General features: G+C 32.8%; 3 protein-coding genes and 1 pseudogene across 3 annotated transcripts; 1 reads left to right on the top strand and 3 right to left on the bottom strand.

The window, feature by feature from the left end:
* Positions 1 to 26: 26 nt before the first annotated feature.
* LOC8285842 (probable indole-3-acetic acid-amido synthetase GH3.6) lies at positions 27 to 2,034 on the top strand. Its single transcript, XM_025158367.2, is given in 7 exon segments — positions 27 to 621; positions 744 to 846; positions 849 to 1,053; positions 1,056 to 1,100; positions 1,103 to 1,292; positions 1,294 to 1,528; positions 1,530 to 2,034. Coding segments are annotated over 7 exon segments (1,158 nt in total). The 5' UTR covers positions 27 to 478; the 3' UTR covers positions 1,767 to 2,034.
* Positions 2,035 to 3,366: 1,332 nt separating this feature from the next.
* LOC8285839 lies at positions 3,367 to 5,418 on the bottom strand (annotated as a pseudogene).
* A 145-nt stretch (positions 5,419 to 5,563) lies between these two features.
* LOC8285838 (sugar transporter ERD6-like 7) lies at positions 5,564 to 10,226 on the bottom strand. The gene is made up of 18 exons (XM_002524733.4): positions 9,731 to 10,226; positions 9,575 to 9,637; positions 8,891 to 8,980; positions 8,697 to 8,756; positions 8,521 to 8,586; positions 8,347 to 8,412; positions 8,030 to 8,105; positions 7,824 to 7,888; positions 7,623 to 7,715; positions 7,433 to 7,513; positions 7,216 to 7,300; positions 6,905 to 6,948; positions 6,748 to 6,810; positions 6,596 to 6,655; positions 6,460 to 6,513; positions 6,301 to 6,360; positions 6,105 to 6,219; positions 5,564 to 5,927 (listed from the first exon to the last, which is right to left on the bottom strand). The coding sequence occupies exons 1-18, from the start codon at positions 9,917 to 9,919 to the stop codon at positions 5,812 to 5,814; spliced, it is 1,446 nt and encodes a 481-aa protein (XP_002524779.1). The 5' UTR covers positions 9,920 to 10,226; the 3' UTR covers positions 5,564 to 5,811.
* Positions 10,227 to 14,839: 4,613 nt separating this feature from the next.
* On the bottom strand, positions 14,840 to 17,165 carry LOC8285837 (probable LRR receptor-like serine/threonine-protein kinase RKF3). The gene has a single exon (XM_025158368.2). It carries the CDS (start codon positions 16,958 to 16,960, stop codon positions 15,035 to 15,037), a length of 1,926 nt encoding a protein of 641 aa, XP_025014136.2. The 5' UTR covers positions 16,961 to 17,165; the 3' UTR covers positions 14,840 to 15,034.
* Between the last annotated feature and the right edge of the window lie 5,549 nt (positions 17,166 to 22,714).

Genomic DNA, 22,714 nt, shown 5'->3' with positions numbered 1-22,714 from the left:
TACTGATATATATATATATATATATATATATATATATTACTGTTTGGGTATTTAGCCTTGAAAGGTGAAAAAATAATTATCAGAACTGTGGAAACCTATAAAATGAAATCAGTTAAAGTAGATTGCAAAAAATAATAGTAAATAAATAAAAATAAGAAGCAAGCTTATCCATATTATTCCAGATGGCGTGAAAACATATCATTATTTAGGTAATATCTAAATGTTAGATTATTGATATAATAGTTTAGAATGCAATTTATTGATACAGAAACAAATGAATTTGCCAACTTAATTACTTTTCAGCTTGAACTAGATTTTGAATAGATTTTATTAAAAAAAGTTTGAATAAATTCTCATTGTAATGAATTTCGATTAATTTACTTAACACAAGCTGCCAAGAGTCACCAGATCCATACCCGACACTCGATCCTCCAACGCCAAGCTGTCGTACGTTATCTCCCTTCCTACCTTTCCGGCTATGATGTCCCAGTCGACGCTCAAACTTTTCACCGTCAAGTTTCGTTATGATTACGTAGATCACATCAATCAAATGGCTGACGGTCAATTCGATCACGATCAGCCCTTGCTATCAGTTGACCCCCTTGTTTGTTTCTTCTACAGGTAAAAAAATAATATAAAAAAAAAGGTTAAAAACGTCGACTCAAATTCTTTCACTTCGCAAGATATTGTTTTCTATTAGTAAGTTAAATGATTGTTTTTGTTTTTAATTATGGTAAATGTAGCTCCGGCGCTAGTACAATGAAGCCTAAATTGATACCGTATTATGATTCAGCTTTATCAAGAGCTGCATCCTATATAGCTCACCAGGGCAGTAAGGCAATCTTTCAAAGGAAAACAATTGGGATAGGATTGTGTCCAAGTTGTGGCCTAATGCTCGTTATGTGAAGTGTGTTTCTACTGGAAGTATGAAGCAGTACTATTCCAAGCTCAAGCCGTATACAGGAGAGGTAATGATTTTAGGTGGAGATTACTTTGCATCAGAATGTCCTGTGGGTATTAACTTTGATATCAAGCAACCTCCGGAGACAACTCGATTGTTATGCTTCCAACGGCTGCGTACTTCGAGTTTCTTCCATTCAATTTGAAAGAGGTAGTGTGATTGGCAAAGAAACTGTGGATTTTTCAGGTGACGAAATAGGTAAGGCATACGAGGTGGTTGTGATAACTTACAGAGGATTTTATCGTTACCGCTTGGGTAATATTGTGAGAATTGTCAGTTTGCGTAATTCATCTCCGGAAGTGGAGTTTCTGATGAGAACTCCTAGAACTGCCTGTAACAGAGAAAAACTTGATGTCCGCAAAGGAAAGTTTTCAGATTGTGATAACAAATACTGTGGAAGCGGCAGAGATTGACGAGTATGCAAGTTTTCTGGACTTGGAATTGAGTCCAAAGCAATTGAAAATATTCTTAGAAGTTAAAGAGGGGTGTGTGCTTGTGCAGGACGAGAAACTTAAACTTAAAGAATCAGTTAAAGCTGTAAAGAATTGTAGTTCCTCTCTTGAGAATGGGGTTGGGAGGTCTATACAAGGTGCAGAGGGATCGAGGTGAAATAGGTCCTCTGTTAATAACTATGGTAAAACCTGGTAGCTTTGACAGGATATTACAAATGGCTGTGGAGAATGGAGTACCAGCTAGTCAATATAAACCCCCGAAGATCATCCGAAATAGCAAAATCGTTGGTATTTTGGAAGCAGCTGATCTTGTGACTATATGTTCGGACTCGTTGAATGGAGGAGATCTCTGAATAGGCCTTCCGAAAATTGGGATGGGAGTTTTTGGAGGCTTACAGGCAGGCTTCTCTGGGTGATGGGACGTGCGTGTATATTTGATGTAATAAACTACTGAGGCTCCGGCAATAATGCATACGTGATAAGATATTTAATTACGGTAAAATATTAAGCGAACTTTATGATATTTTTTTATTTCAATGCAGCCGTCTTATAGACATACTGGTGAAGATTGTACAATTTTGTCAGAAAACTGTATTTCTGAGATTATGACATAATTGCAAACTACCAGCTTCAACCGACATGAAATAACGGTCTTCAAAATTCAAAAGGTTTCTAACCAACTCTAGGGTGCCAATTGAAGCAAATTCTTAAGAAATAAAAAAGAAAAATTTGCTTTTTACCAAATATTTGATTTACAAGTTCACATTTAATTTTAGACATACATACATACATACTGGTTGTGGACTAGTTTAAACGCAATTGTTGGAGTTTGGACTTTACTGATGCTTTTCTTGGCTGGGGGGTTTATTTATTTTGCTACCCATCCAGCAATTGTTTAGTACCTTAGGCAAAAGAATTATTGAAATCAAATCTGAATGACACGGCTGTCATGAAAATTTTACCTACAATAAAAGGTTAAAACTTATATAGCCGGTGAAATAAAAAGATTAAAAAAAGAAAAACTTAATTCATTCCATAAATGAAAATCAATTGTAGGGAAACCTTATCCGCCCCTCTCTAAGCTTTTCCTTTCAAACTCTCAGTTTCCACGTTTATTATCTCTTCACCTCAAAATTAAACCACCCAGTTTCGATTCTTACTAATTTTTATGCTTAATTTAGCATCAACGCTGGCCTATGTGAGTTGGAATTATCGATGCAATCAACTTCGCTGCAATGCTCCTCTTAGTTCCAATCATCGATGCTGGAATCTAGCTGGCAATGGAGCCATACAACTATTCTGTGAGGATTGGCCATGGTGGATATCCCGGCAGTTACACATATTTTTATATTTCCAAATTAAGCAATATTGATTAGACTGTTTCTTTCCACACTTTCTTCTCCTTCTTTTTACATGTTTATTATCATAAATAAAACCCTAGCAGCAAATCAGTCTATTACTCAAGAAAAATAAAGAAGAAGCTAGTTTTATTGTTTTGTTGTTCGCGATGAGATTGGCACAGTAAATGCATCAAAGAATGGTTAATTGCGCAGTCCCCTAGATCCTAGAACTGTAGAAGCTCTTTCCTGCCGAGAGGCCCTCAATTTGGTTAAAACAACATTGTTTCAGGAATGTGGGGCTGCAGAAGCTAGTTTATTTCTTTTATCTCATATCTTATATCTAATTGTTGATTTCCGTTTTTCAGCTGTAAGTTTGTTTTTTTTCTTTTAATTGGTTGAGTTGGGTTTTAGCTTTGTACTCTCTTTTGATTTCTCTATTTTGATTGGTGGTTTATAGGCAAGTTATTCAAAATCCATAATGATATTTTTAGCAAATTGGAAGGTACACCCCTGAAAAGTTAGTTTTCTGATATTTTTCTTTTAAAAGTGAGATGGTACTGTAATATGTTTCATCTTCTGTACAAATGCAAAAATAATGATATACTTGATCCCGTAAAAAGCCAATAAGATTTACCAAAACCTTCCATGTGCACATGTTGTTTTCTGTTGTTGTACACTCTATGCAAGTAGATGAATAATTACAGAAAAGAAATTCGACTGCTTTGCCCCTTATATTCACAAATGTATATCTACATTATTATGAGGCTTACAACATCCGGACTGTAAAGGAACAATAATTAATAAGTTAAAAAAACATCCAACATAAAAGATGAGCTATGTAGATTATCACATGGTTGAAAAATCTGTATTAAGCTTTTATCACTCAATGCTTAGAAAACCTCTGCAAAAAAGCTTGTTCATGTGCAAGAAGAATTTTCACCAAAGAAAGTCATGTTCACAAAATGCTATATTACTTTCTCTTTAAAGTGAAATATCAAGAAGATGACAAGAATCCTTTATTTCTGGACAAAAACAATACCATATAATTCCTTGAAACAGTGTTTGTACAATAATAATGAACAACAAGATAGATACAGTAATGACCGTAAAACAAAAAAGAATCTTTTTTTTCCTTTTGTTGAAGATCTAGTTCTTTTTTTTAATCTTAGTAGAGATTTTCACAAAATCAAAACTAAAAATGGAAAAGATAAAATATGAAGAAGAATAGAGAAAGTAAAAGTTTACCTGTAAGGGGGTAATACGAGCATTAAAAAAATCTAGGGCCATGCGATAACTCTGATTCAGCTCAGCATACATACTGCTGAAGCTAAGGCAATATCTGATCCGATCCCATCATAAGAACTATGCACTCTTCAGCGAAGCCATCCTGAATAATCAATCATTAAGGTGAAACTCCAAATAGGCTCTACTTGGTGCAAGGTGACCCAAGCCCCTAAGAGTGATCATATAAATGAAAACCACTAAGCATTCAAGCAATATTATAAGGATGAGCACAGCAATGAAATAAAATATTAGCAGCCATGGGATTTTCCAAAACCACCTACTGCTAAAGCCACAACCAAAATCAGTATGCCTAGAATGATGACTGGCTGTTGTAGAATCCTCACGCAAGGGTTGTTTGGCTCCATTGCCAGCCAGACTCCAGCACCGATGATTGGAACTGAGAGAAGCATTGCGACGAAGTTGATCGCAATGATAATGCCAACAATGTCCGTCGACGACATCAAAAGATTATATTTAGACTAAAAGGAATTCAAACACGTACAACATCAAATTTTAAGCAAAATCCAACAAAAGCTTGAATGCAGAACAACGAAAGCCTATTAACCTCATACTATGAAAACACCAACATATAATTATGAAAAATAACAATTTTATTAAAAAAATACTTACTAGCTTGGAGCTTCTTAGACATCTTATTGATCTCTTAAATAATTTCTTCGTTCTTTCCTTAACCGATCAAGCTCCCTCGAGTCTCCAAAATTCCAACAATTTCCAGCGACCATATCTTTTTTCTTGTCGGATAATCACAATCACAATCAATACCAATTTTTTTAATTGAATTATTTTTTTATTTTCCTTAATACAGTAATTGAATAAACTTACTAAACCAATAGCTTTTCACACAAAATTTGGGGTATCAAGGCTCAAGAACTTCAAAATGCAGACAGGCAGGCTACTGGTTTGACTTTAAAAAACAGATCTCTTCTCTTTAATTTCTTTAGAAGATTAACCTCTGACACCTCCTAATAACTTATAAAATCTTAGAAAAAAGAAGGGCTTGAAGAGGTTAGGCTTTTTGACAAGCATGAAGGATGCACGAATCTGCCTTCTAGAATTCAACGCAAAAGTAGCTTCTTGTTTCTTCTTTTCTTGAGTAATGATTTGATTTTGTAAAATATTGATTTACTGCTAGGGTTTTGATTTTTTTTATGATAAATATATAAAAAGAAGAAGAAAAAAGTGCGGAGAGAAATATGGTTTAATCGATATTGCTTAACGAGAAAAGAAAAGAAAATTTATGTAATTGCCGCAATATACACCATAGCCCAGCCTTTCAATTGTCTTCTGCGTCTCTATCTACAGCGTCATCCCGATGTTTTGCTGGATATCTAATATCTAACTTGTACTGAGAGTAACGGTAAATGGAGTTATCTGCTATACCATTAATAGTTCTTTTAATCAACGGTCTACATTAAATATAATAAGTTTAATAGTTTAAAATATTGATGATTGCCCCATTGTAGGTAACAGCAGTTGTTCTGATTTTGGGTTAGTTATAATATATATAAGTAGAATGGTCCTTCCAATACTATAATTTCTCATTTGCTTCAAATACATGATTCCATATCTCTGACCTCCCAAATCTTACCACCCATCATTTCATTTGTGTTCATGAACAACATCAGAAATTCTTCCTGATAACAAGCATTTTCTGTCATCTCAGTCAATTCCATTCCATTAATGATAGGACGCTAGGGAGGGAATGAACATTTTATTTGTAAGAAATGATGATAGTTTGCTTCATTTTGTGTCTCTATGAATTAATGGCTGCTTGAATCTGCTCCAGGGTTCTTCCTTTGGTTTCTGGCACCACCTTGGCCACAAAAACAATACCCAGTGCATTGATCGCAGCATAAATAATAAAGGTACCTAAAAACCACAATTTGGTTAACTTTTCAAGTCTTTTATGGAAAATTTATGATAATTGTGCCATATCGCCCTTTCTTTTTTCTTGCTTGATTGCTCTCTTATCCTGTTTAGTATTCTCAAAGCATGGATGTTATTATGAAAAATAAAATAAAATAAAACAAAATTGGGTCTATTTACCATAGGAGCTCCAGGACATGAGAAAGTTGTAGGTATAGGAGATTGTCCATGCACCAAACCAGTTCATTAGCGTTGCTAGGCTTCCTGCTACTCCTTTGATATTTATAGGAAATATCTGCAACAAAGGAGTAATTTTTTATTTATTGATTAATTTATCAATGCGTAGATAGAATCTTCATCTTGCAAAGCATACTACCTCTGACATTACAACCCAGGGAACTGCACCCATTCCTGCTGAAAAGGATCCTATATATAGCTGTATTCAGAAAAAATAATAATAATAATCAATGATAAGTTAGTTTTGTTGGAGATCCATCTGGGTAAACAGCATATTTCAAGATGCTTATGATACTACCAGTATGCCAGTAACGGCAAGTGCAGGCACAGCCTTGAGCGCTAAGTCATTAGTCTGGTTCATAGAAAGTCAGTCCAAATGTTAATATCTTTTAGAAAGACAATTAGGAAGTTAGTTTTGAAAGTTTTGGCATAACCTTCAAATAGAATGATGTCCCAGTTATCAGGCAGGCAATGACCAGTCCTGTTGCAGAAACCTAAAATTCAACGAAAACAAAGTTAATATTCAATATCTGAAAGGTTATATGATTCAAGGAAATTGGCAGAATCAACAGAGCCTTGGACTTGCCAATAAGAGAGGCTTTCTTCCAGCTTTGTCTATCACGGTTGTGTTAAGGGCTGTAACTACAACCTGCCAAAAACAAAAATATGCATTTTAATTAGCTCCCGCTGGATACAGATATCTGGACTTCCTGGAAGCGATAGAGTTTGTGAGGATCATAAACCTGAATAATGGCATAGGTTATGGTTCCAATAGTAGCAGAAAATCCTGAGGTTTTGCAAGGCAAGAAGAATATCAGTTATGTTTTTGAACCTTAAATTCTGATAATATGAAACTTTTAAGTCAATTGATTTTCTTTCAGGAAATGGAAGATAGTAGCAGTGGAGGACTTGTAGGAGCTAAAAGGGATCGTAAAGAATATCTTTATGTGATTAACCAGAGATTTTAATTATGTTTTCTGCCTTAGTTGATTTAAGGAGATTGCAAAAAGCCTTTCCATTTCAAGCGAGAGAAATCTTATTAAGACCCCTTTACCCGCTGACTCGAAAATGTTGCTGGTATAAAAGCAGACTCCGTTAATTCCTCCAAATTGCTGAAAGACCATCAGTCCGACTCCTATCTGGTCAGACAAAAGGTGAAACATGTAGTAGTCGAATGTCAGAGTTCGCAAAAGAAATTTCTTTTTGAATGAGATCAATTACAGAGCTAAGGATAAAATGGTTTATAAAATTTCAGTGAGAGAAATGATTACAGTTACGGATCGCAGGTATCTTCTTTGAAACAAATCGAGCAGTTTAGCTTTAGGGAGCCGCTCCAGAGTTTCTATATAATCCTGTCAGACAGTGAAATCGTACTCTTGTCATGTTTTCTTTTGAATGAAAACGAATTGTCAATTTAGAATGTGGTATGGACCATAAACTATGTATTTGAGGATTAAGAACCTTAATTTCATCTGCCTCGTGAGATATATCAGTGTCTTTGCCACGAAGAGTTTTCAACGCAGTCTCAAACTGCTTTTCACGTCCCATCTTTGCCTGCATTCATAAGCCATACAGTTTCAATGCTATCAATTATATATGTGTACGTACAGACAAAAAGAAAAGGCAAGAGATGTTTAATATTGCTGTAATTCCATCTCTTACCAGCCATCTCGGTGATTCAGGAATGAGAAATAGGCCAAAAATTAGGATAGCACAGGGAACAAGTCCTGCAAGCACTTCACAGGTAAGCCTCCTATTCTATTGCGACTTTGTCGTGTATTATTAGTAGACATGTAAATAATCTGAAGATTATGCCTTCCGCTATCCTTTTGACGAAATGTTTCATATAATAGATTAAGGACATTTACCGCATAGCGCCAGGGTCCTCCATGTTATTACTGTTCCTATTATGTAGAATACAGACACTCCGCTACATATCATAAGCTGTAAAATAACATGAAACGATTAGATATGATCTTGCTTGCATATATTTTCTTATTACATGCAACCTTCATGATGTTTTTGCTATTCCATGGTCAAAATGGAAATTTGGCTTTCAAGGCTTAGATTTCAGCGCTCTGTATTTCAGAAAACTTATATGACCTTGTGATTGCAGCTTATGGAAACTTGAGTTAAATATGAAAATTCAGGCGTCTCACTAATTCTGTTATGATTACATATTTACCTGATTTAGAGTTGTTAGGGCTCCACGAAGATTTTTGGGTGCAATTTCAGCTACGAATACAGGTACCTTTCCATCAAATTCAACAATGGATCAAATTCATTAGCAACAAATAATCTATTATTTTAAGATGTACTAAGAATTCAGGAGGAAAGATTTGAGAAAAGAAAAATATACCACATACGAAAAGACTCCCATTCCATATCCTGTTGCCAGTCTTCCAATGTCCAAAGCCAAAGCCCCCTTTTGTATTAATCAAGACATAAAAACTACATAACAAATCTGGGGAAAAAAAAACATTTTACTTCTTTCTCCATCTGAAGCAATGACTTAGATATTGAGGTGGCACAAACCTTGGCAAAGTAAATGAACAGCCACCCTGCAACACATAAGGCAGCTGCCACTCTCATCGCCTGCATAATTTCCACATGTTTACTATGTTATATAGTGGATATATTCATTGCAAACGGGTTGAATCCCACATTAGGTGGTGTTGAATTCCAATCCCCCATGGATAAATCAGAATTATCTCTTTCTTGATTCTTACCCCTTTTCGGCCTATAAAATCAGCAATCAGTCCGCTTGTGATTGCACCAATCATTGCACCAAATGTCAATATGGAACCAAATACGGAATACTGCATGTAACATAGGATATTAATAATATATCAGTTGGGAACATAAAATCTAAAGGTTTTTTTTTTTTTTTTCTATATCAGAAGAAATATAATTGAGAAAGAAAAAGGTCATAGTAAGACTTCATTCCAAATGTATGTTGTGAAAATAATCCTTTGATCATTCGTAGACATAATAGTTTATCATCCAATAGCAATGAATGTTAAGCCTCCTCAATTTCTTTTCTCGAATGCAATGCCTCTTATTGTAATACATACTGTTGTTCTATTGTTTATTTCACTGTTCATACATATCGGTTATAATGAATTCCAAAATATTGCAATATATCATCTTAATCTTGGAATTTGAGAATAACATTCGACTCTGCATTTGGAAGTGGCTCACAGAATCTGAAAGCACTCCATAAATACGGTTCAAGTCCTACTCCTAAAATACTTTCGATATGTCTCCTGTCAAAAATTCATTTTCAGCATTGGCTTTGGGGCCTCCTGATGCCAAGGTAGAAATGAGAATTTTCTCATGACCAATACAAAGTTTTTCCAAAATTCTAATTTAGAGGGATGCATAATGTACATGGGGACACTATATTAACTTACCTCTGCTAGAGATAGAGAGAGGTCTTCTGTTATAGCATCTTGAGTAGGTGAGGAATAGCCTGCCTGGGAAAGAATAAAAACCATATGCTTTTCAGAATCAGCGAGAGGAGCAAATTTAACATTGGTAAGTTGATTTCAAGTTGTTGAACTACTTACACAGCATCCAAATTCAAAAGAACCACACACTGAAACAAATGTACTAAGATAAACCATCCAGTTGCTGATATTCTGTTCTCTAGATCCATTTTCCTCATCTGCAAGATTCTTCCCCATGAGTGGCTCCCTCACCTCTTCTTGGACATCATTGTCACCACTTCCATTTCCTATGTCTTTCTGGATGGCCATACCTTTTCTGTTTTACTTCTGCTATGTCTATCTGTATCTATATATATATATAGGGAATAGAACAGGCCTCAAGAGTTGCTTTTGAGCTCGCAGAAGATTTGCAGAAACAGAATGAAGGGAATCTCTACCGTGATTTACTTGAAATTTTTATTCTGATGCACAAAAAAGAAATGGAAATTTCCTTAACCAGGGTATGTATATATGACCCACCATCATTGCGCAGACGCTGTCCTTGTAATGTGTAGTTGATTTATTACCAAGCAAGCTAGTTCAAACTTTAATTTTGTCCGGATAGGTAGGTGTAATAAATTATTGATACTCGATATTGTGTTGTTGTTTTGCATGTAAATAGAGTGAGTTGCTCTTGACTTTCACATGGACACGGCAGCAAGACTGAGCTACTGATAGCTGTTCATATAAAATAATTTTCGCACTTTTTTTTCTAATTTTCATTCCACACGAAATTAACTCGAGGTGAAGGGACGCCTGCCAAAATTCCAATGTTTTTTCTCAAAATATTCATCATTTTCTTTGCACAACTTGCTTTAGTTGTCTTCATATCTCACATGAACATCCAAAAGTTGATTCCGACTTTGATATGATCTCTCTCTCTCTTTCCAAGTAGGCAAAAAATATTATTTAATTTGGGGGTGAAAAAAATAAAAATAAAAAGACCTTTGACAATATACTGACAGGGTATTTTGCCTAATAGAGAAGAATCCAATAATTAAAGATGATTAATTCTTACTCTGATCCTGTCCTGATGGGAATATAGCTAGCTTAGCTACCATTCTTCAACTACTCGGCAACAAGCAATTTGACCGGCACATTGTTGAAAGGGGAATGCATTTCTATATTTAACGTGACGAAGAAACCTACAGTGTTCCATGGATTTGTGAATATCATAATGGATTAAGACTGACATCACAGTTATCTTTTTCAGGGCTGATTGTTTCAACATTTGTCACCGAGGTTTACTTCTAAAGCTACGTGCAGTCTGCACAGTAGAGGTGGCAAATGGATAAATATGTGTGGGTCTTAGTTGAATAAACAAAGAATGAGTTTTAAATAATTTATTTATTCATATATCACTCATTTAAAATTTTATATAATTCATTTAAACATTATCTATTTATTTGTCTAGTTATTTTTATTATAAATCTTTTATTATTATTATTATTATTATTATTATTATTACAATGTCATAGTATTGAAATTTGGTGAATTACACGTGTGATGGGATATGATGCAAGTCGCTCTCACACATGTTGGGGGTTAGATTTGAGTTAAAAATGTCGCATCCAATGGTCGATCAGCTTACTAAAAATTGCCTTACACTAATTAATTATTATCTTTCTCTTGTTTTAAATTTACTAATTTAACCTTAGACATTTGTTTGGGTATTATTTTAATTAGTAACACTTCTCAATTTTTATTTTTAACCCTTTGTACTTTTTAATTTTCTTAATAATTTTACTAAGATATTACCATGGTACTTTATTATTATAAAATTTATTTTTAAATTATAAACAATCAATTAATATTATTTTAAATAATTTATCAATCTCATATATTCTTTTACTAGTTTTATGAGTTCTAATCGTGTAAGATACCAATTTTATCTAAAAAAGTATTAATCAAGAAAACATCATCTGGTCAAACACATTAGTTAGACGGATTATCTTTCCAAGAGATAATTATATATCTTCTAAATGAACTATGTTATATTCATCTCACATAATATTATTGTGCTAGTCATTTATTAGATCAAAGCATATAAAATTTGTTAGATGATTAATGTAATATTTTATTTTTTTATACTATAGATTATAAAAAATAATTTGCTATATAATACACAAATGATCAAATCGTTAAATAATAATAATACCGTTAATATCTTATATTTTCTTTTTATTATCTCATATTCCAGTAGCCTCAACAAAAATCTAAGAAAAGTGAAATGTGCTCTTTTAAAATATAAAAATAAGAATACATAATAAAGCAAATCAAGAACTATTTATAATTATTTCTTAATATAATTTAAAATGTAAAATTAAAATAACCGGATGGACATTATTTTTAGAATTTAGATATAAAAGAATTACTTAAATATATTTTTTGTGATATCAAATATCATAATAAATATTTTATGATCAATAATAATTTTTTATTTGAGTAAAGACGAAGAATTCATATAATTATTTTCTCTATTACCATGTATTTAACCCTATAGTAATGGGTGATCCAGCATCCAAATTTAAATATTTAATGTCGAAAATCGTTATAGAAAGGTTCATTTTGCCTCTGGAAGACGTTTGCCAAACTAATTTTATGCAACAAATAGTTGACTTGCAGTTCTCGGTGTTCACCCTCTATTCAGATTCTGAAGGTTAGTTGTGTGTGTGTGTTCTTCTTTACAGAAGAAGAAACTCCTTTGGTTGAGAAATTTGTGAAGTAACCAGCTAAAGACAACCACCTAACAAAACTGGCACAATCTGATACCAAGAAAAAAAAAATGATCATCATTTGATCGCTAAAGTTGGTAGATTGTGAAGTGGAGCTTGTTTTATTTATTGTAAATTATGAACTCGAGTAACCCATTCAATTTAGTCCAACCCAATAGTTGAATATTAATTGAAAGTTGGATCTGTTCTAGTGGTCCTTAGAATTTGCTAAATTTTGACTCAAAAATCTATTTTTCTTGGCACCAACTTCACTTGCAAGAGCTAAGTGACAACATTGGATTCCTCATTTTGTTAATTGTGTGTTTATTAGAGAAAAAATCATGTCCCATAAACTTTTAATTAATTAATGTGAGTTTTCTTTGATTCTTATTGTGCAATGTTGATGTGACCTATTTCAGTACACATCATCCATTTAATGATATATTACAAAACATTTGATACCTCGCATTTATTTATTGGTTACTGGTCACGAGGGAAGCAAATAATACCCTAAAATTAAAGAAGCTGCATTGATAAATAAATGACATTCTAATCTAAATAATTAACCAATAACAGATGGATAATTGCACTTATTCTATATTTCATTTTCTTAAAAAAAAAATAATTCAAGTTATATAGAGATTCTTATCATAGAAATAATTATTAGTAATGATAAGAAATGAAATTTAAGGAAGTAGAAAGTGGTGAGATAATAAGAATAAATATGGAGAATCAGTGAATTCAAAGGCCAAGAGCCACGCGAGTGAGTTCATTAAGTGGAGGGCCTTCTTCTATTGTTCTGGTTTCCTACTAACGTCAGGCCTTTTCATTTGTTAAAACCATACTCTCAATTTGTAACCTATTACTGGATTGAGATCCATTTTACGTCTCTTTTCTTTTGTTTTTTCACTGGAACCCACTATTTTAACACTTTCTTTTCTAAGAGATCTAACCGATTATGGACTAAATAAAGGTTTGTATTGGTAAAAACTCACTTAACGCACATCCATCTCTCCTAAAACCAAATACTCTTACCACTTTAGTTATAAATCTCAAGTGTTCCATCTTTATATCATCCAACTGATAATATTATCTACTTTTAAGAATTTAACTTTAACAGTTTCTAATAATATCCAAAAATTTCAAATCGTTCAAAGTACTTAATAATGCATTTTGCCAAATATAGTATGTCTTGACTTTGAAGTTTAACCCTGTTTCAACGCTAAAACAACATTCCCAATCATTACAAGTCACGTTCAAGTTGGATAATAGAAGATCTCAATCTGTATTTTAATGCCTTGGATTTGGCTCGACACTTCTGCCTCTCATTACCGATAAGCAGTGGCCTAGTACAGCACTAAACATCCTGATCTTAATGGTATTCTTTCATCCTTAAAATAGGAATACGATTCCAAAATTAAGATTTGCAAGTAGATTAACAAGAGAATGAAACCAAAATGAACAATCATTTTCCAATAGAAGCAGGTCTAGCAGGCTAACTGTCCCCTTCTTCATGGACAGAAAAATCTGGTCTGACCATATATGGTTTATCTATATCTCGATAATCATAGAAATTCATCTACAATGGATTAAGTTCCCCTGTATGTTCCAGTTGAACATCTTCACGCTCTATCGTATAACCTCAGATGATAAAGAATTACACTTAACATTCTTACAGTAACTTGAGCTGCACCTCATATGCTCCCAGTTTCAATCTTTCATGAGCATCTCAAAAGCCTTTAACCTTTCCTAAACACCAAGCTTTCAGTGCCTGTGTAAAGTGTTTCGTTCCCTCCAAAAGCTAGAAAATACAGAATGCTGTGCATTTACTAATCAACATATTTGCAAAGCATTTTCATGTCACGATTTCAGCCAGAAATGAAATAATTGTCTGAACTTCCTATGCAAATTTCAGTGTACATATTGCTTCTTTGACACAATTTTCTCGTCCATACAACGTTTTACAGCTTGAAGAAATTTCTGTCAGATAAAGAGGATTTGGGTCTATGTGGTGGTCCCCATCATATTCATCCAACAGTTAGCCCAACTTCGAATTTTCTGAATTAAATTCAATAAAACGGCAAGCTTTTACTGAGCATCCAATAGCACACAACAATTCTCTCGTAAACTTTTAAAGGAAGTCCAGACAAGAAGAAAGTATAGAAATGGACTACCTGTTATCTTTTATATAAATCTCACCACCCAACTATTCAGTAAATGAGAAATGTGTTATTTCAGTCAATTTATGAATGTGGGAGTCATAATGTAAATGTGCAAAGCAAAAATGATATACAATTTATCATTAGCACTAAATGGAATAAAGAAAAACATACTGCAATGGCAGACTATGCATTTGCTTATCCTTCTTGATAACATTGCACATTTGTTAGTTATCATACCTTTAGATCCAGATACAGAACAGTACAGAAATCAGCAGATGGGCAATTTTTCTTTTTCTTGTTTTTTTCAGAAAATATGGGCAAAAATATAGTCATGCTATATCACTTTAAAGAATTAAATTTAATTTTTCATATATCTTTACAATGGGAGGGGTGGCACCAAGTGCAGAAACCGTGGAATCTAAAACGACAAATCAATTAGGTAAGCATACCAATTTAGTGGAACTACCATTGGAGAGTTGATTTGATCCTTTCTACCCAATCTACATAATTTACAACAATTCTACAGGTCTGGAGTCTGAACTACGCCTTTCATCCTTAAAGCTAGAATGGCGATTACTTTCAAATGTATATAACTGGTAGCCAGTGGAACTAGAGAGCTGACCTGAGCCACTACTGCTTACTGACCTCTCAATATCGTCCATCTCAGCTACAAGAGGAATTGGCCTTTCTGGGATAGTGGGAATAGCTTGGTCTGTTTCCAACATTTTCACGACCTGATCCATAGTTGGCCTAGCATATAACTGCGGATGGGAACAAAGAAGTGCAATCAAAACATGTTTCTCTACAACATCATTCGGGCCTAACTCTGGCATACCATCTTCAATAACATCTAAAGTTCTCCCTTCCCTCACCAATGACCAAGCCCAATCAGTCACAAGAGAAGGTTGGCTCTCACCACTCATAGCGAGTGCCTTCTTGCCACTCAAAAGCTCAAGAAGCACAACGCCGAAACTATAAACATCACTTCTCTCTGTCAATTGCCCATACAAAGCGTACTCAGGAGCAACATATCCCATAGTTCCAGCTACCCTAGTGCTCAAATGCGTTGCACCCTCTAGCGTAAACTTTGCAAGTCCAAAATCCGCCACCTTAGGCTCAAACCGGTCATCCAAAAGTATATTACTAGCTTTAATATCCCTATGGATTATGCCCGGTTGAACCCCATAATGCAAATAAGCTAATCCTCTTGCAGTCCCCAATGCAATATTTTGCCTAATTGGCCAACTAAGCTTTTCCTTAACACCTCCAAATAAATGGTCATGTAAACTCCCATTCTTCATCAAATCACACACAATTATCCTTTGATGACCCTCAAACGGAGTTGTAGCAGTACAATACCCTCTCAGAGCAACAAGATTAACATGCCTAACACTGGCAATAACCTCAACTTCATGCGCAAAACTAGCATCACCAGCAGCTGATAAGTTCTTAAACCTTTTAAAAGCAACTTGAGACCCATCAGGCAATATACCTTTATACACATTACCATATCCTCCTCTTCCAATAATATGATCCCTAGAGAAATTCCTCGTAGCTTCTTTGATCTCATCAAATTTAAACTTAGCAAAAGTAGTACTTTCACTAATTCCCTCTAACCCAGAACTCAAACCACCCGTAATCTCAGTTCCTCTATTACGACTTCTCTCCCTGGTTTTCTTCTTTATTCTCCTAAAATACCAACACCCACTAATTATTAACGACAAAACAACACCCAAAATCACAACAACCAAAACAAAAATCAAAGTTTTTTTCTTTTTATGCCTCGGATTTTTGGGTTCGAAATCTAACAAAAACAAACACTTAGCAGTACCTCTATCAGTGGGACCAAACCTATTTAAAAACGCACCAGCATAAATCGCGGGATACGCTTGACAATCAGACAAGTTCCCAACTGATTTTCCAGTCAAATACGACGCTTGTTGTCTCGACAAGCTTGCAGTACAAGCCGCACAAGGTGAATTATTTTCCAAGGACTGGTTACAATTGATAGCGACATCATTAAAGGAAGAGATAGGGATCAAGGCTTCAAATTGTGACTTTGTAGTGATATTCATGCATCCTTCAGAGATCCAGCTTGTGTTATAACCGCAAGAGGCGCGAATATCGAAGTTGGAGATGAATTTGTCAACAAAATCCTGGTAAACGCGCCAGCATGACTCGGCTGAGCTGAGTGGAGGCAAGAAGGAGTTACTGTGCTGGAGATAGTAGGATTGGACGAATCGTAAACCGTTCTTGATGTACTGGCACTCTTGATTGGGTCCGAAACCTGCGGGCTTTGAGTCGGCGATTATGTTGCTTAGGATTGTGAAGTTGAGCGGGCAGGAAACGGTGTCGTTTGCAGCGAGAGTTGGGGTCAGGCAGAGAGATAGTAAGGTGAAGAAAAAGAGGAGATTGTGAAGGCGGAAGAGGGACATTGAGAAGCTAGGGTTTTTCGTTCATGGAGATCAGATCAGTGAGGGAGTTGTTAAAAAGAAGTTAAAAAAGAAAAGCAAATGGTGTTTTTCCAATGGAGTATCGTATAGCAGGCAGCCATTTTGACAGTCTGAGAGACCATAATTGGCAGCTTCCTAGAAAGGTTTATCGGTTATATTTTCTTTGATAGACATCTAATTGGTCAGTCAGGACGCCTGTTATGGAATTGAATTGACTTTATTACTGATTGATTACTATTCTTCCTTAGTAAAAGATTGTGTTTGTTAGGGTAAAGTAATTAAATTCTGCTGATAACAGCAGTTGAGTTTACTTAATATAATTCTGAATAATTACACTAAATTTTCATCAAAATAATAATAATAACATTAAAATGAAGAGATAATATATACTCCAGATAATTCTGAGTCATATAATCATTAAATTAATAAAAGATAAGAGAGTTATATAGCATTACTTTAATTTAATTTTCAATTTTCGTCATTAAATCTCAGGGCCATTCAATTGTACTAATTTCTTTTATAGTATCATATCATTTATAGTTTTTCTTTGAAAAACCTTTAATAAAGAACAAATATGAAAAGTATTTACCACGTGACTTATTCTGTGAACACCTCCAGATAGTTGATTTTAGTAGTTGGGACCCCTTGCTTGATAGATTGATAAGAACAAACTTTAATTAAACAAAATATAAAGTTATTAATTTTATTTTTCGTCAATTCAACTTTTGACAGCCAAGTGGGTCCATTTTTCCGATTGCATGCATACGAAATATCGGTCGACAATAGCATGTAAATAATAAACTTCCGTCAAAACTTCATCGAGGAAAATTCCCGTTTTTCAAAATCCGAAAATCCACGTCAGCATAAATCTGAATGATTGGACCCCACGACTAATCATTAGTAATTTAAACTCTGCTGCATCTGTTAAGTACAGATTCGGACTCGCTTTGCTGGGTTAATCTGCATTTTGTGGGCCAATCCATGGCCTAACGTCGAGAGGCTTGAATTGAAGCTGCCAAAGGGATCCCCTTTTTGAATTTATGAATTTTAAGTTTTATTTAAAATTACAAGTTTTTTTTAGTATTGTCTTCTACTAGCAGTTAGCAAAAATGATTTAATCCTGCTTTAAGGATGTGAAATGTGCTTTTATGGTTAATTCCATCAATTTGTCAATATATGGAGAGTTATCAGAAGAGTGTCTTGCTTAGCAATAGCAGCCGTGATGGCGTTTTTATTTTCTAGAGTATGTTAGGCTTGGAAACACTTTTTCAATTACTCAATTGCATTTACTACTTCCTGCTAGCAGTAGCGCATGAAAAATCTATTCAAGTACGTTCCAGGAAAAATCTCATGGTTCATTTTCAGGACGTAAAGTTAGTATTCTAGTCAAAACTTGGAGTAGATATTTAGATACAAAGTAGGAATAAGCATACAAGAGACTTTTTTTGAGACAAAAAGATGCATATAGTTCAAAATTATAACTGCATTTACTTTTTTGCTTTTTGTACTTATCTCTGCAAAATATGGCACAAGGGACTTGAAATTTATACAATACGATAGTCCTGCTTTTGGGTAAGGTTATTTTCTGGCCCAAAGATATACTTCAGAAAAAAAAAAAAAAAAAAACACATTCAGCTTGGAGTTGGGCCAAAATCTTCCCCATCTTTTGTTTCTTCCTTTCGTTCTTCTTTCTATCATTGAGCAACGGGCGGTCGTTATTTACCGCTGGAAAGGTGCATTTAATTAAGATTTTTAAAAAATATTATAAATATTTTTAAATAAATTATTTTTAAAATTTTTAATAATTTTTACATAGTTTATAATTTAATAAATATTTTTTATAAATTTTACTTAAAAATATTTTTATGGACTTTTATTAATTTTTATAAATTATTATTTAATTATTTAAATTTTATTATTTTTTTTTCATTTATTTTAAACATACAAAATAACATATTTTATTTCATCGTTGTATTAAATTCATAATAGCTTTAAATTTTTTATCGTACAACATGAATACTATTTTTTTATAAGGAGAATAATTTTTTAAATAAAATTATAATATTATAATTTGTTTTCAATTAAACCACCAAATTAATATTATACTTATTATATTTTATTTATTACTTATTTGATAAATACTTAAACTAATAATAATCATACTTATTAAATTATTTGATAAATACTTAAATCGACAATTATACTTACCAATAGAAAAATTATCCAAATAATCTTTCTAATAAAATCTAGTAGTCTATATAATGGTGGGGTTGATTGCTCAAAACAATTCATTATATATTTTATTTTAAATTCATATCTTTTATGAGACCCTTTTAAAATCAGATTAAAAAATTTTAATTAATTTTTTGTATGTGTAAATATAAAAAGATATATTATTAGTAAAAAAATTTAACTTTTAAAATTTTATTATTTTTTATATATTTTAATATAGAGAATATAGTAAAAGAAGTAAAAATGATTAAAATAAATTTTAAATAAAAATATAAAAAAAAATTTTATGGAAATCTTAATGAAAAATGAAAGAAAAATTTTGAGAAATTTTATTCATAAATAGTATATAAAAAGTCATTAAAAATATATGAAAGTTTAGGTCTATATGTCTAATTTTTTAAATATAAATTTACTTTTAAAAATTGTAATTAAATACCTTTTAATTTTTAAAAAGTTTTTTATATAAAAAGTTTCAAAATCATTATTAAATACACCGTGACTTTTAAATTCATCAAAATCTTTAAAAATCTTAAATGAATACACTCTTATTTTTTTCTTATATGGGATATGTTATCATCTGCCTATGCATACTAACCGAAGGTATTAGAAATTTGAAAGGCTGGAGCCAATTCATTTAACATGTTTGCCATTATATAATGTTCAAGGGTTGCCCAGTGTTTGGCATGGCGTCTAATTAGAGATTAGTCAAAAATTCACCCGACACATGTGATTTTGGGGCTGCTCTGTAATTGAGTGTCCAGTTGCAAGATAGGAATTCATCTGCTAATTTATGCCTTTCTTCAATTTGAACTCGTGACAGAATCATGGGCTGCTTGGTTCACATGGTACTATTCTTCTTCACTTGTTCAATTTCAAGTCTTCATCTTCTTTTTTTTTTTTTTTTTTAAAGTAAAATCCAGAAGCATTAATTTTATCCTTTTTATAGTTTGTACTAACCATAATACTCAACTTCCAAGTAACTGAATTTGGATAATTTTGAAAAATATATAATGTTGCATCGCATCAATTTTTGCCACTTACTTTCATGTATAATAATTTTATAAAACTATTTTTTAATATTATGTGGTCATTTTTTCATTAATGATAATTTTTTAATAATATTATATGACAAATTAAATAAATTAAAATACGATATTTAACATTTTATTAAATTAATTTACCCTGAGATTATGACGTTTAAATTAGTGATAATCAGACCTCCCTTCAAAATAATAATAACAATAAATAATAATCAAAGCTTCCACAGCATTACTCTTCCTCTAAAATATTTCTCTTGCTGCAATGAGATCAGATATGTGTGGTGGACTCGACTTCAATTTTCAACGCAAATCTAAATTAAGTTGTTTAACGAAATATGGATATATTTAGGGCTGAGTTTATTAATTTTTCATGGTCAATTTTTAGCCTGCCATTGTTCTTTTAACCTCTATCTACTACAAATCTATAAATTCTAATTTATGAAAGTTTGCTGAATTTATATATATATATAATTAATGTAAAATATATCGGATAAGACTCTCACGAATGATAAAATATTCTCTTAAGAATTTTAATACAGTTATATATTTAAGGTTCCTTCAACTTGACCAATCCATGACAAGAGTACTTGATGTGTAAGATGGAACTTCCACAAGGCATCAAGATCCATCCCATTTTTTATATGCGCATGCTAAAGTTGAGGATCTCAATGACCTAGGCCAAGGCAAGTCTAAAAGAGCTCTTTTGAATTTGCAGGCTTAATATGACAAAAAGATAGATTATATCATCTCTCATCGTAAGGTGCCACAATCTAATCAACCTCTAACGACTGAGTTTCTTGTCAAGTAGAAGGAACTTTCTGAAAGTAAGACAAATTGGGAGCATATTCACGATCTGTGGCAATTCGAGGAGCAAATCAAAGCTTACGAGGAGAAGGCAACGGAAGTGTTGCTCGATTAGGCGAGGGAGAATGTCATAACATGGAGCTCAAGTCTAAAATTTTTTGCCGAAAGTATTAGAATAGTACAGAATTCTCTAAAATACTAGTGTAGGCACTTCTTGCATATACTAGACTGCTCTAGAATATTCTACACACATGTAGATTACTCTAAAATATTTTAAACATGTATGGATATAAGTAGCATTTTAGAACATTCATTTAAGAAAGTGAAAATAGTAGTCATCCATGCCTATAAATACTCTCTCCATTCCTTATTTGTACATGGTTGAGAACAAAGTAATAGAAGCATATATTTCCAAATTCTTGTGCTCTCTTTGTACCTTTTTCTTAGGCATACTTGCGTTGGCGTAATTGTTGCCATCTTGCCGAGTTTGGCATTCGTGAGAAGGTTTACTAGCAATCTTGACACCGGATGAATCAAGTGTGCTAGGCCACACATGGTTTAAGTTTGCGAACGAAACAAAACTCATATGACAGTTTTAAACTCGAAATGTTCATTTAACTTATTGAATTAATAATAATAATTACACTATTTGTTTGACTTTTTATATATTTTTAATAATTTACCAAATTCTTATAATATAAAATTATTTTTTTATTATTTTTATTTTAATTTTATTAAAATAAGACGCTCAAAGAGCAAAACACTTGAAATTTAAAAACGTAGGATGAGAACACATATATAATTAAAAATTAACTTATATATTTACATTATTGTATAATTCCAAGTACTAACCAAGTCTTAGAAAAATTAAACTTAAATACCAAAAAAAAAAAAACCAAAGTGTTAACGTAGTATGAATCAAACTTAACAAGAAAATATCAACCTTAACGTAAGACATAAAAAAAAGCCACCAACCCACAAAACAAATTAATGGTGACACTGCTTATATATGAATCAAGCTTAGTTAAAAGTGGCTTGTAAATTGTATAATACAGCTTCTCCTGTGTCAATTATTAAGCTTAAAAGAGAAGGGATGTTTGTATATTCACCAAAACTTTTCTGGAAAGGTTGACAATTTTAATTATATATATACTGGGGTATGATTAGTTGCATCTTAAATCTCTTAATTTAGGCTTACAAAGAAAAAGAGTGTCCGTATAGAATCATTTTTGCAATCCAAATCTAATTGCGTGAGGGATTTGAACTTTGATTTATGCATAGTCATTGTACTAATTACTTTGACATGATTGTGGAGCAAGTATGTATCATAGTTACCAACATTTATTAACAAGTTACATTTATTTATTTACCTTAATGATGAGTGGTTTACTTTCTATTACAGAACAATTAACATAATAAGTTTTGACAAATGATATGTAAAAATCGATATATGTTATTCAAAATTTTATCATAAATTTAATTTTAAAGTATTCGTTTTATTTTATTATTCTTAAAAAACCCAAATTAAATATGTAGAAGTAATCTTAATTTTAGTATATGGAGTCAGTAATGAGATTGAGATGATTATGAAGCAAAGCACAATCATAACTCGGCTCCGGAATAAGGATTGATATTTGATACAATACTTAGAGGTGTCGCC

The sequence above is a fragment of the Ricinus communis genome, chromosome 1 (genome assembly GCF_019578655.1).
Source record: "Ricinus communis isolate WT05 ecotype wild-type chromosome 1, ASM1957865v1, whole genome shotgun sequence".
Classification (NCBI taxonomy): Eukaryota; Viridiplantae; Streptophyta; class Magnoliopsida; order Malpighiales; family Euphorbiaceae; genus Ricinus; species Ricinus communis.
The sequence above is the reverse complement of the archived record's forward strand: the minus strand, read 5'-3'. Positions and strand labels throughout refer to the sequence as shown.

What these genes read in the sequence shown, in the direction of transcription:
- LOC8285838 (XM_002524733.4), bottom strand. Translation starts at nt 9,919, where the DNA reads ATGGCCATCCAGAAAGACATAGGAAATGGAAGTGGTGACAATGATGTC. An exon ending in TCTCTCTATCTCTAGCAGAG is followed by an intron (nt 8,981 to 9,574) that starts GTAAGTTAATAT and finishes TGTTACATGCAG; the next exon opens with TATTCCGTATTTGGTTCCAT. An exon ending in CATGTCCTGGAGCTCCTATG is followed by an intron (nt 5,928 to 6,104) that starts GTAAATAGACCC and finishes TGTGGTTTTTAG; the next exon opens with GTACCTTTATTATTTATGCT.
- LOC8285837 (XM_025158368.2), bottom strand. Translation starts at nt 16,960, where the DNA reads ATGTCCCTCTTCCGCCTTCACAATCTCCTCTTTTTCTTCACCTTACTA.